General features: G+C 39.4%; 2 protein-coding genes and 1 pseudogene across 2 annotated transcripts; 2 read left to right on the top strand and 1 right to left on the bottom strand.

The window, feature by feature from the left end:
- Positions 1–301: 301 nt before the first annotated feature.
- LOC121441609 (elongation factor 1-gamma-like) lies at positions 302–8387 on the bottom strand. The gene is made up of 3 exons (XM_041642817.1): positions 8284–8387; positions 3624–3762; positions 302–784 (listed from the first exon to the last, which is right to left on the bottom strand). Exons 1-3 carry the CDS (start codon positions 8385–8387, stop codon positions 389–391), a joined length of 639 nt encoding a protein of 212 aa, XP_041498751.1. The 3' UTR covers positions 302–388.
- Positions 8388–9026: 639 nt separating this feature from the next.
- LOC121441608 lies at positions 9027–11222 on the top strand (annotated as a pseudogene).
- Positions 11223–11412: 190 nt separating this feature from the next.
- LOC121441607 (splicing factor YJU2-like) lies at positions 11413–12339 on the top strand. Its single transcript, XM_041642816.1, has one exon. The coding sequence runs from the start codon at positions 11413–11415 to the stop codon at positions 12337–12339; it is 927 nt and encodes a 308-aa protein (XP_041498750.1).
- Positions 12340–12919: the final 580 nt, after the last annotated feature.

Below are 12919 nucleotides of genomic sequence, written 5' to 3'. Positions count from 1 at the left end.
TCTGTTTCCTGGTTCCTGGTGGGGTCCAAGATCCCTCTCACCCCTCAGAAGGGTCTTCAGGAATAGGACCCAGCTCCTCCTTTGCCAGGGACCTCGCCAACCAAAGGCCTACCTCTTTGATTTAATTGTAGTGGGGTGATCTGCTCTCGGTTTTGCGCGTGGTCCCTGTAGCCTGCGTCTGCTGCCACGACGGTTCCTGCGGCCTGCGGCCTGTGTCCTCTGCTGCTGCTGTGGTCCCAGCCAGTCCCAGCCGGTCCCAGCCTCCGCCATCTGGGTTCTGGCCGCCTCCCTAAACAGGACATTTTTTTTTTCAATGTTCAGTTTCCTTTAATGACCCCCATCTCCCCTGAAGGGTAGGTGCAGGCAGCTAGGCGACAGCAAGACATGTTCACTTGAAGATCTTGCCTTGATTGACGGCTTTGCCCACATGCTGGAAGGCCCCCTCCCAGGAAAAGTACTCTCGAACCAGGGTCTGGGTCTCCTCGCTACCAGGATCCAGTTTCCGCCATGTATATGACTCGTAGTCCACCTGCCAATCTGGACTTAGTGGAAAGGCAAGTTCTTGGCCTCGGAAGACCCAAACGCCAGAAATGGAGCTGCTGTTGTTGGTTCCAAAGAGGATGACACTAGCAAAGGCATTCTTCCTCAGTTTGTCCAATCGCTGGAACATGCCATTGATGAGGTTGCAACTCATAAAGGTCTGGGTGAGCTCCTCAGGGAAGCGATATTCAGCATACCACAGGGACCAGCCGTCCTTATCAAAGTGCTCCCAAAAATATGGCAACTTTTATTCAAAAAACATTTTCCAACACAGCCATTTTTAAAACTATCAATAGATATTAAATTTAAAATTGATTGTCAAGTTCAACCAAGATTATTTCACATATATATGTGCACACATTTATATGTACACATTTAAACACATATGTATATAAATATATCAAATAATGGTGTTTTTCTTTTATTATTATTATTATTATAACATATATAAGAAAACATAAATATATAAAATACTACCTGCTAAATCCATTTAGTATCCCATAAATATATGAGACATGAAAGTAGAAAAGAGATTTTGAATGTGAAATGAAATATTGGTAGAGATCAGGGGGGAAGTGAGGAGCAAATGTTGTCAAAGTTAGTGATATACGTTTATGAAAATAGCCATATGAAACTCACCACTATGTGACTTGAATATAATGCAAATAAATTAAAACTATATCAATAAATTGGTACAATATAAAATTCTCAGCTTCAGAAAGATTGCTTCCTAGAATTAACATTTTGAATAGTCATTAGACCACAGTAAAGAAGTTGACCCAATCATATGATTGTCCCCAAAGCAAATAAGAATGGGCATGTATAGGAAAGTGATAGCAGCACTCTCCCTAATATCCTTATTTCTTATACAGAAGAAAATATCTTATTCATGGGTCCTTGAGAGCCATGGTAAGAAATGTGAATAGAAGAATAATGTCACTGAGGGATGCGCCTTGACCTCCTCAAGTATCTAAGGCTGCTTCTAGATTCTCTTAATTTGCTCTGTCAATTTGCCCTTATCTTCTATCATTCAATGAGCCCCTCTGTGCTTTCTGTTGTATCAATGCATCTTGTCACCACTTTTACCTAAGGAAATCAGCTTGGCTCCTCAATTCTTGAAATTATATTACATAATTTACCATGGATGTAAATGATTTTATTCTGCCCAATTAGTACTAGTTTTGTCAAGAAGTGTAGTGGTGAGGGGTTTTCAAATAGTTAATAGATTCTACTGCTTTGTTATGACTAAATATGTCTTAAATTATTAATATCTTCTCTTGAAGGAGTCAGTTTTCTTTCAAACATTTGTATCTGTGCCATGCTTTTCTTTTATTCATGTACCTTGACTTTGACCTTGTTTCTAACTAAGTAGTATCTTGGTTTATATTAAGAGATTTTCCTCTTTCCTTGCCCTACTGATGTTATAACTTTTCCTGTATTAATTCTTAATGAAGGGCAACATGCACAGATTGATTTACTCCAATTTCTAAATCCAATCTATTTCAGAATGACAGAAAAACCTCAGTTCACCCTGTAACACCTCATTGTCAGTATGCTCCACTATTTTCCTTTTCTGATATTTATTTCAAGATGTGGAGTTCATACAGAAGATGGATGAAAATAATGAGATACAATTACTTATTTTTTAAGTGGAATAACATATATGAAGTTAATCTAAAAGCAAATAGACAAAGAGTTACTTTAAAATTTAGTAGAAATGATGTGGTCATCCCTACCTTATACTCCATACACTGTTAGCTACTTACCAGTGGTTATGAATCTCTCTTGGTATTTTTTTTAAGAAAAATAAAGCTCTCATTTCCATTACTTTACACACAATAATAGAGTCATTGCAACCTTGTATAAGTTAGAGAATAAAAATGTCAAGTACACAATAGTCAATCAGAATATGTTATAACATTACTTCAATTTATTTTTAATTTGCTTTAATTTTAATTGAATAAAATCATATAAATTCTCCTTCCCTTTTCATCCTCTATCCATTCCAATGTTACCTTCTTCCAAACCCTTCCATATCCATTATCCTACACCCACTGTAGTTCATGGGGAATTTTTTATTATTTTGTAACATATATAAAAAACAATAAATGCAACTTCCTGAGAACATTTAGTGGTCCTTGTATGTATACCATTTCAGAGCTGACCATTTGGTGTTGGATAAGACTTTAGTGGGCTCATTCATGGAAAATCCTGCTTCTTCCCCTCTCAGCAAACATCAGGTATCTATATGTTTTATTTTTGTTTTTGTTTTTTGGTCTAGTAAAGGGGACACTGAGATTTCTCTCTTTCATTTTAGTATGTACAACTTCAGTTTCAATAAATTCTTATTAAATAACTACATATCAAGTCTGGAGTTAGAGTATATTTGAAGATAAAAGAAGTTTATGATTCACGTTGATTTCTTTAAATCTTAAAATGAATTGTTTAGAATTGTCAGTGTGTATACAATATGAAGAATAGATATTTCAAGCTGTTAAAGATAAAACCATGAATAATATTTATATAAATGAAAACATCAAATGTTACTAGGGAGAGTCATTTTTTTTTAGAGTAATTGCTATTCTATTTGCTATGTGACTTAAATCACATAATAAGAGCTCTCATACCTAAGGGTTGAGGGACTTAATGACTTCTTGGTTTAATTGATATAGCACCAAATCACACATTGAATATCCATATGGGTAATATCTACATTTACAGGTAAAGGCTTTTCTCAGCTTTAAACAGGGCAGTCTCTCCTTGGAATGAATGGAGATAGAGGAAATGACCTACAGCTGCACCAGAAACTGAGCATAAAAGATGATTGAGGACTCAGCCCTTGATAAGACATTTATACTTCCTGTTTAAGGCTCAAGAGACATTGTGGAAGAGAAGTTAGAAAGAATATAAGAATCACAGGATAAGGACAGTGCCTATGAAATACTATCTTCTAAGCATGACATAGACTTGGGAAGCACAAACTAGTAACATCTTTGCATACTGCTACTGAGTCATACAGAAGTTGGCCATAAATAATGCTCAGCTATGGAGGCAGAAAGGAACCATAGGGCCCCACCACATACCGATAATGTGTTAACAAAAAGTTCTAGGGAAGAGAAAGGCGTGATATCTAGTTGTGCACCTGCTAGTAAGCCCACAAGGCTGTGATGGATAGTTGCAAACTTAGGATCACACAGAATTCTCTGATTAAACTCTGGGATACTAAAAAAAACCAATATAAGGAAAAAAACATTTGTAGAGAGAAGGTGTGGCTGGAAGAGTCCGCAGAAAAATAGGCTAGTGTAGGAGGAGATGTATATATATATATGAATGTGTGAAAGAACACAATTTCCTAATAAAAATATAGAAAGCACTCTTACAAAGATAGGTAAGACCAGAGCTTGCAAAATTGCTAGTAGTTCAATAACAAGTGCTACCCAAAGAATTAGAAAGTGCATATTTTGGGATCATGGGCTATTGGGTCATTTGCATAGTATGCATCATTTTTTAAATTAATTTTCTCATTCTTTTTGGCCTATGCTGAAGGAACAGCGTTTCAGATCTTCCTTTCTTATTCTAGTTTATTGTATATACTAACTTTGATCTCACTTCCCAGTTTAATCTAGTGTTACAACTCTCCTATGATAGCTGGGGTTCCCATAAATCTTCGGGAGGGCAGTTGGAGGATGATATCTTCCCTAATTTTTCCATGCAGATGAAGAATATAATTCCTACCTACAAAGATCTATATAACTCTCCACTATGGAGAAGAAGGTCTGGATTTCCTTTAAGTGGAATAGGGTAGAATTCCTGTATTACAGTAAGTTTAGTTTAAAATTACTAAATCCTAGAGTCACCAATCATACAAGGATACTAAAGATATTAGGTTTGAATAAAGAGTAACATGGTAATGCCAGGAAAGTTATGACCATGATTATCCTAATAAAGCCATCCTCTGTAGCTTACTACAAGATTTAAGATCTTTTGGACTGAAAACAAAATCAATCCTATTGATAGTTATCCATTATATATTGAGCCATGTGGCAAAATACTGAAGAAAATGCTTAAGAAAGAATCCAAAATCCAATGGAATTAATTACAAGAAAAATACTGTCAATTTGTAATCATTGAGTATATATTACACAAACATTGTCAAATTAAAAATAATGAAGTAAACTACAACATAAAGTTAGATAACTATAATTTATAAAAATGCTTATTTTATTAAGAAAACAAGACATAAACTTCCTTGTTTTATCTTTTTAACTTTTCCTCTATTCTTTGGAATTTCATTCACATATATAATGTAATATAATCATAGACTTTTCCCTTCATGCCATTTTCTTCCTTTAATTCCTTCTATATTAATTACCCCAGCACATCTCCCTCCCAAATTTACACCTTTTTAATAGCTCATTAATTCCACTCAGTGATGCCAATAAGTGTATGGGTGTGGGTACATCCACTAGAAACAGGGAATCTTACCAGTGATCATCTCTTCAAAGAGAAATGATTTTTCCTTCTCTCAACAACAATCTACCGCCAATGGCTTAACAATAAGTAGACACCATAGGGAGATATCCATGCCTTAAGATAATCTACCAGATCTATACCTGGATTTAGGTTGATTTGATCTTTAGCACATTGTAGCATCTGCACATAAGTGCTTTGCTTTCAGAAGTTTCACAGTAGGTAGCATTTCGGTTTAGATAGAGACAAAGCCTTATTTTTCTAAATTCAGCTGAGCACTTATTTTCCTGTGCCCAGGTTTGTCAGAGTTAGGACAAGAATTTCCCCTGTGTAATCCTGTATTTGTAATATGGTACTATAGGGATTTTCATTGGTATGGATCTTGCTTTGTTGATACAAATTTAACGTCAATTTTATTATATGTATTTTTATGTTCTTGCTTAAGGTGTTTGTTGTGTTTTTGCAGCTCATTTAAAATGTAATGTATAATTAAGAAATATATGTTAATAGATAATCATCTATAATAGTCTAACTTTTATTCATGTTAGTTAAGTTTTCTAGATATGTATTCTTCAAATATTTCAGAGACCTTCAGAATATGTCATTTAAAATGTTTTAAGATGAGATACATCTGCTCCTGTCAACTCCAATCTATTTCAAGAAAATAATAGGCATCAAAGAGGCTCCTCATGGAGTTTGTTAGCCATTCGGGCAAGAAACCGTTTATGCCTGGACTGCTTGATGGACTTTGCCATTAAAAGGCAAAACAAGTCTTCAAATTTTCTGCTTTGTGGGCTATGGACCTGTAGGTTGAAGATGGATGTCCCAAAGGTACAGAAGAACTTTGAGTGATTGCCCAGGTATCAAGATGTTTCTGTCAATTTTAGAATTTTGTAAGTTGCTTACAATGTTCTTTCTGTTTACTTAGGTAATATTATATCCTTCTGGAGTCTTTGATAGAGTTGATGAATAAATAGTTATAATTATATTTTTCCTTAGTTATGATAAAAGATAAAGTAGATATAAATATTATAACTGGAATTCTTGTTTGATACCTTTTTTTGTTATATGTAATTTTACTATGTTAAATTTAAAACCTTCCTTTTTATTTAAACAGAAAAGGGGAAATGATGTTGGAAGTCCTTTTGTATATGTGTTGATTTTACCGGATAATGAATAAGGAAGATGATTTTGCCTGTTAGGGCAGAGTAGATCTAGGTGGGAAAAACTAAACTGAATGCTGAGAGAAAGAAGGCAGATTCAGGGAGAAACCAAGTAGCTGCCACAGGAGACAGACTTGTTGAAATTTTGGTGGTTGGCCCCAACGTTGGGGTGATGCACAGATTAATGGAGTTGGGTTATCTTAGGATATAAGAGCAAGCTAAAAATATGCTTAAGGTATTGGCAAATAGTATTGCAAATAAATCCTGTCACAGCAAGTATCGGCAAGCTACTTTTGCTTAAAAATCATTTATGTGTGTCTGTGTGTGTATGTGTAGTACACATTTATTGACCTGCATACATTGAACCAACTCTGAATCACCAGGTAAAGTCAAATTTATGGCTAGAGATGATCTTGATACCTGCTGATATTTGTTTTGAAATTATTTTATTTATAATTTTTATATCTACATTCATCAATGATATTGGCCTATAGTATTATTTTACTCTTGTCTTTACTTGGTTATGATATTAGAGTAATATTGGCTTCAGAGGAAAAGTTTGGATGTGCTGCATCTTTTCTGTTTGAACACTTAGGAAATATTGGTTATATTTTTTTTAAAAAAGTAAATTTTATTTTGGAGAATTTCATACAAGGGAACTGCATCTACATCATTCCACATACCTGTTCCCTTGTAATCTCACCATAGTCCTCTTCCAAACTATCTCTTCTTTAATTGTTGTTGTAAAGGGTATATACATAAGTATAAATACACACATTAAACACATACACACACAAGAAAAAGCCCATTTAGTTTTGCTCACATGTATATATGTTCAGTGTTGACCACTTGAGAGTAAGCAAAATTTGGGGTTCCTTGAGACATCTGATTTTCCCACTTATCAACTATTGACTATGTCTAGCACTTTACATAGTGGTGGGATATTGTGGAAATTCCTTGTGTACATTTTGAAGTCAACTGACGTTATTATGCAAGTTGTTCAGGTAAGCATATGCTGTGATTTCATGGATACATTTCTCTGTCATTTCTCGAGGGTATAATTTATCAATTGGTGCCTCAGGCCTCTGTTTCTTAGAATATTTTTGACCCCTCTGTAATTTCTGCAAATTTTTCCTGAAGCTTAGGTTTGGAGGTTGCATTACAGATGTATCATAGTCACTAATTATCTACATTTGGATCTTTAATAATTTCCATAACCTTAAAATAGAAGCTTCTTTGAAGGGATAAGAGCTAGACCCTCTTGTGAATATAAGGACTGATGTTCAGGAAAAAAAATATTGATTTCTTTTTAGGTCTATGATCTCTACAGCCATGGGTAGCTGTTTAGGTATATTGTATCAGTCACAAATTACCTCCTGCTGAGTGAGCCAGAAATCCAATTAGGTAACTGTTAATTACCTCCAAGAAAAAATGTGCCACAATTGCACCATTTTTAATGTATTGTCAGTCAAGTCATGATTTTGCTTTATAGGCTTTATAGATAAGTTCAACTGCTGAATACTTGTTTTCCTCAGTAGCTTGCATGAATCTCCTAATTGTATGAGACCACTCTTCAGGGATGGGGTTCCCAGTTCAGTTCTAGCTTTATTTCTCTGAGTATTTTCCTTCTTTTTATTTATTCTTTGTGTGTATTCCAGATCATGTTTTTCAATTTCATTCATTTCCCTTTACTTTCATATACACCCTGTGCTATTGCATCCCTCCTACCTCAAATAAAATGAAATAAAATTTAAGAGAACAAAAAAGTAAAAAAAAAATCAGTCTCATCTTGGAAACTGTAGTGTGACACAGTAATTCAATGAGGAGCAGGACCAGTTCTGCTTTCATGGTTTAATGGTCAGATCTCCCATGTCTACATCGTAGGGGCCTGCTCTACTCTGCTGCCCAGGAATGGTGTTGCGGCCACTCTCCTGAGTACTGTAGCTTATGAGGGGCAGGGACAGTCCAACAGTTCTTATGACCACAGGACCAGCTTTCCCACCTGCCTCATGTCCTGATGGGCATGGGGGGAAGGCATATTTCCCCCACTCATTCCTCAAAATGCCAGAAAGGTAACTATTCCATGCTCACATCTTCCAGGCTGGCTCACCCACACTTCTGCCTTGGTCTGGCTCTATTCTGCTGCCCAGGAGAGTTATAGGGCCTGCTCTCCCAAGTGTTGCAGCTGGTAGTGGGCAAGGACAGTTCTTCCATACTTATAACCTTAGAGTCAGCTCTTCCACCTGCCTCTGTCATTGATTAGGGAAGGTAATCTCTCCCCAACGCAGGCTGTCATATGGCAGATGAGGAGCCTGGTCAGGTCTCCCACATTCACATTCACATTCACAATCTGGTTCACTCATGCCCTATCAACAGGGTCAACTAAACTGTTCTTCCCTGATGAGGCATAGGGTCTGCTACCCTGAGTGCTACAGCTGGCAAAGTGTTTGGCTTCCTCACTATTTAGAAGAGGTAGGAGGGACAAGGGAGGAGAACATCTTCCCCTCATTCTTACAAGCACTCCTTGGCTGAAAGAGGCAGTATCAGCTATTCCCTTCTCATGCACTGAGAAATGGCTCACCTACACCCCTGTCCATAGGGTCTACTTTAGTATGAGACTCCAAAGAGGCTGAAGGCCTCTTCTTTTGGGTGTTGAAGCTAATGATGGGTTGAGTCAGGTCGCCCACTTGCTACACGTGGTAAGGGGCTAAGTGGAGCAACTTTCCTTCACCACATAGCAGGCATGCACTGCTCTCTCCCTTTCCCATGGTCAGGCACTTCACAGCAACAACACTTTACTTCTGGTACTGACTTTTATCTTAGTTACTTTTCTATTTCCTGTGAAAAAACAGCATGGCCAAGGCAAATTACAAAGAAAATGTGTTTAGCTTAGCTTATTGTTTAGACTGTAAGGGTCCATGATAGCCAAGCAAAGGAATAGCTGAGAACTCACTTTTTTTTATGGTCAGTGATCAGCAACATTGGCTAACCTGTAAATTAGCAATTAATTCTTTAAAAGTTATTAATTGTAGTAGTTGTCTCATTATCATTCTCATTATTATTTCCACCATGACAGCAATTCACCCTTCATTCTCTCCTCCCAGTCTTTCTCCCCACATTTTCCTTTTCCTCCCCTATCTACTAGTCCTACATTTCTATTCAGAAAAGGTCAAACCTCCTATGAATGGTAACCAAACATGTCATCTCAAGTTTCAGTAAGACTAGGCATCTACACTTATATTAAGGCTAGAAAAAGCAACACAGTGTAAGGAATAGGGTTCCTAAAGTCAACAGAAGAGTCAGAGACAGTCCCTGCCACCACTGTTAGGCAGCCCAAAGAAGATAAAGGTACACAGTTGTAACATATATGCAGAGGGCCTAAGTCAGTCCCATGCAGGCTCTCTCATCATCAGTAGAGTCTCCGTTAGCACAGGTTAGTTAATTCTGTGGGGTTTTTTTTTGTGGTGTCCTTCACCTTTCTGTGAGAACTCACACCTTAATCCACCACCATTAGATAGAAAAAGAGCACTGAGAATTGCCCGACTCTTTTGAAAGCTCAAAGACTGACCCTAATAGCATATTTCATCCAACAAGACCACACCCCAGAATCCTTCCCAAGGTGTTTCACCAACTAGGGAACAAAATGCCTCTTGAGGGTATTTTTATTTAAACCACCACAGTAAAGAATGCAGATGGAGAGAGAGCACAAGCAAGGAACTCAGGACCGCAAGGGCTGCACCCACACACTGAGACAGTGGGGATGTTCTATTGGGAACTCACCAAGGCCAGCTGGCCTGGGTCTGAAAAAGCCTGGGATAAAACCGGACTCTCTGAACATAGCGGACAATGAGGACTACTGAGAACTCAACAACAATGGCAATGGGTTTCTGATCCTACTGCACGTACTGGCTTTGTGGGAGCCTAGGCAGTTTGGATGCTCACCTTACTGGACCTGGATGGAGGTGGGGTTTCCTTGGACTTCCCAAAGGGCAGGGAACCCTGATTGTTCTTTGGGCTGACGAGGGAGGGGGACTTGATTGGGGGAGGGGGAGGGAAATGGGAGGCGGTGGTGGGGAAGAGACAGAAATCTTAAATAATTAATTGAGACAGAGACCCACATTGGAGCACAGGACTGAAATCTCAAGGTCCAAATCAGGAGCAGAAGGAGAGAGAGCACGAGCAAGGAACTCAGGACCGCGAGGGGTGCACCCACACACTGAGACAATGGGGATGTTCTACTGGGAACTCACCAAGACCAGCTGGCCTGGATCTGGAAAAGCCTGGGATAAAATCGGACTCTCTGAACATAGCAGACAATGTGAACTACTGAGAACTCAAGAACAATGGCAATGGGTTTTTGATCCTACTGCACGCACTGGCTTTGTGGGAGCCTAGGCATTTTGGATGCTCAACTTACTAGACCTGGATGGAGGTGGGGGTTCCTTGGACTTCCCACAGGACAGGGAACCCTGATTGCTTTTCGGGCTGAGTGGGGGGGACTTGATTGGTGGAGGGGGAGGGAAATGGGAGGCGGTGGCGGGGAAGAGACAGAAATCTTTAATAAATAAATAAATAAATTTAAAAAAATTAAAAAAAGGAAACAAAACAAAAAAATAAAAATAAATAATTAAATTTATAAAAAAAGAAAAGAGATTTATATATTTAAACCAATAACATAAATCACTGGTTGGTTACAAGAAAAAAAAGAATGTAATGGTGGGTCCGAATAAGTTCCGAGGGGACCGAGGAACACTGCTCCTCAGGGCTCTGCGTTCGAGCTAGGTATTGTGTCGTCTATAAGTTCGACGGGTTAGAGGTCCAGCCACAACAATTGAGGTCGTTTGCAACGACTGTCTAGGGAAGAAAGTCCGCTTCAAGTGCAACACCGATGACACCATCGGGGACTTGAAGAAACTGATAGTGGCCCAAACTGGCACCCGTTGAACAAAGATCGTCCTGAAAAAGTGGTACATGATTTTTAAGGACCACGTGTCTCTGGGAGATTATGAAATCCATGATGGGATGAACCTGGAGCTTTATTACCTGTAGACGGGAATTCCTTCTCCTTGCCTACTGTGCCTTCCTCTCCCACCCTCATTTGACACTGGTATAGATGTCCATTTTTAACATTCACATGAATTAAAAAACTTCAGTGCTGCTTTGTTCCTGTCCAAAAAGAAAAAATAAAAAAGAAAAAAGAACACTGCTCCTTTGCTTTCTCCACGAACAGGAAGCCAATATGTCGGAACGGAAAATTCTAAACAAATACTACCCACCTGACTTCGACCCATCAAAAATCCCGAAACTCAGGCTACCCAAGGACCGGCAGTACGTGGTTCGACTGATGGTCCCCTTCAACATGAGGTGTAAGACATGTGGAGAATACATCTACAAGGGGAAGAAGTTCAATGCACGCAAGGAAATTGTCCAGAATGAGGCCTACCTGGACCTGCCTATCTTCCGCTTCTATATCAAGTGCACGCGCTGCTTGGCCGAGATCACCTTCAAGACAGACCCTGAGAACACGAACTACACCGTGGAGCATGGAGCCACATGCAACTTCCAGCCCAAGAAGCTCCTGGAGGAGGAGGAAAAGCGTGTGCAAAAGGAGCTGAACAACCCCATGAAGGTCCTAGAGAACCACACAAAAGACTGGAAGCTGGAGATGGAGGTGCTGGAAAATCTGCAGGAGCTGAAGGGCCTGAACCAGCAGCAGGCACACGTGGAATTTGAGGCCATGTTGCTGCAGCACCGCCTGTCGCAGGAACAGCAGCGACAGCAGCAGGAGGAGGAAGATGAGCATGAGATTGCAGCCTTGCTGGAGGAGGCTCGCCACCGCAGGCTTCTGGAGGATTCTGACTCCGAAGATGAAGCTCCGCCTTCCCAACCAAGCTCAGCAGCAAAACCCAACCCCACAGCCATCCTGGTCGAGTCACCCAAGGCCAAGAGGAAGGCAGAGGCAGTGCGCAGCAGGGCACAGCTGGCCGGATTGGTGGTGCCAAAGAAGGTGAAGGCGGAAGCCAACAGGGGCTCAGAGCAGCTCCAGACGCCTACCGTGGGTGCCCCCGAGAGCAAGAAGACAGCCAACCTTGCACCCCAGACACCCGGGGCCTCCTCCCTGAGCCAGCTGAGTGCATATGGGGACAGCGAGGACAGTGACTGCTGAGCCCCTACAGCGACATCACAGACCCAAGAAACCAGAGGAGGAGATGGGATCAAGGAAGGCACCTTCAGCAAGTTCCTCTTGACCATGACTCTATTGGTCCGTACATTCTTGCTTCCGTTTCTGCAGTGAGAGATGTCCTCGGCAAGGTCAGCAGTCTCTCACTGAGCCCTACTCCTGAGACTTTTATCTACATAAAAATAATCTACTTAATCTCCGTGTTGTTCCGTGTATCTGCCGCCTTTACTTTGTCTCTCACTCCAGGAAGCCTCGTGATGCTATTCCTTTCTGTAGCTCAGGATGGTACATCGCCCACAATGCTTGCATCCTTAACGTTTTTTCCCTATAGAACTCCCATTAGTCTATACATAATTAAAATTGATTTCCCCCATCAAAAAAAAAAAGAATGTAATGGTGGATCTGAGAGGAGTTACTGGAGGGATAAATATCAAAACGCATTGTGTAGAATTCTCAAAGAATTAATAAAATATTTAAAATGCACATATTTCATATATAAAATATTTCTAGATTCTAGAATATGTCAAACAGCACAAAGGCTTAAGTAAAAATCATCAAATTCATA

This window comes from Microtus oregoni, unplaced genomic scaffold (genome assembly GCF_018167655.1).
Source record: "Microtus oregoni isolate MIOR12 unplaced genomic scaffold, Mior012 000079F_ref0000094, whole genome shotgun sequence".
In the NCBI taxonomy this organism is placed as follows: domain Eukaryota; kingdom Metazoa; phylum Chordata; class Mammalia; order Rodentia; family Cricetidae; genus Microtus; species Microtus oregoni.
The sequence above is the reverse complement of the archived record's forward strand: the minus strand, read 5'-3'. Positions and strand labels throughout refer to the sequence as shown.

Coding starts and splice junctions, on each gene's coding strand:
- LOC121441609 (XM_041642817.1), bottom strand. CDS start 8,387: ATGGAAGAACTGTCCTTGCCCACTACCAGCTGCAACACTTGGGAGAGC. Junction 3,763..8,283: donor AGACCAAGGCAGAAGTGTGG/GTGAGCCAGCCT, acceptor GGTTTTTTTTAG/TATCCCAGAGTTTAATCAGA. Junction 785..3,623: donor TTTTTGTTAACACATTATCG/GTATGTGGTGGG, acceptor TTTGAATAAAAG/TTGCCATATTTTTGGGAGCA.
- LOC121441607 (XM_041642816.1), top strand. CDS start 11,413: ATGTCGGAACGGAAAATTCTAAACAAATACTACCCACCTGACTTCGAC.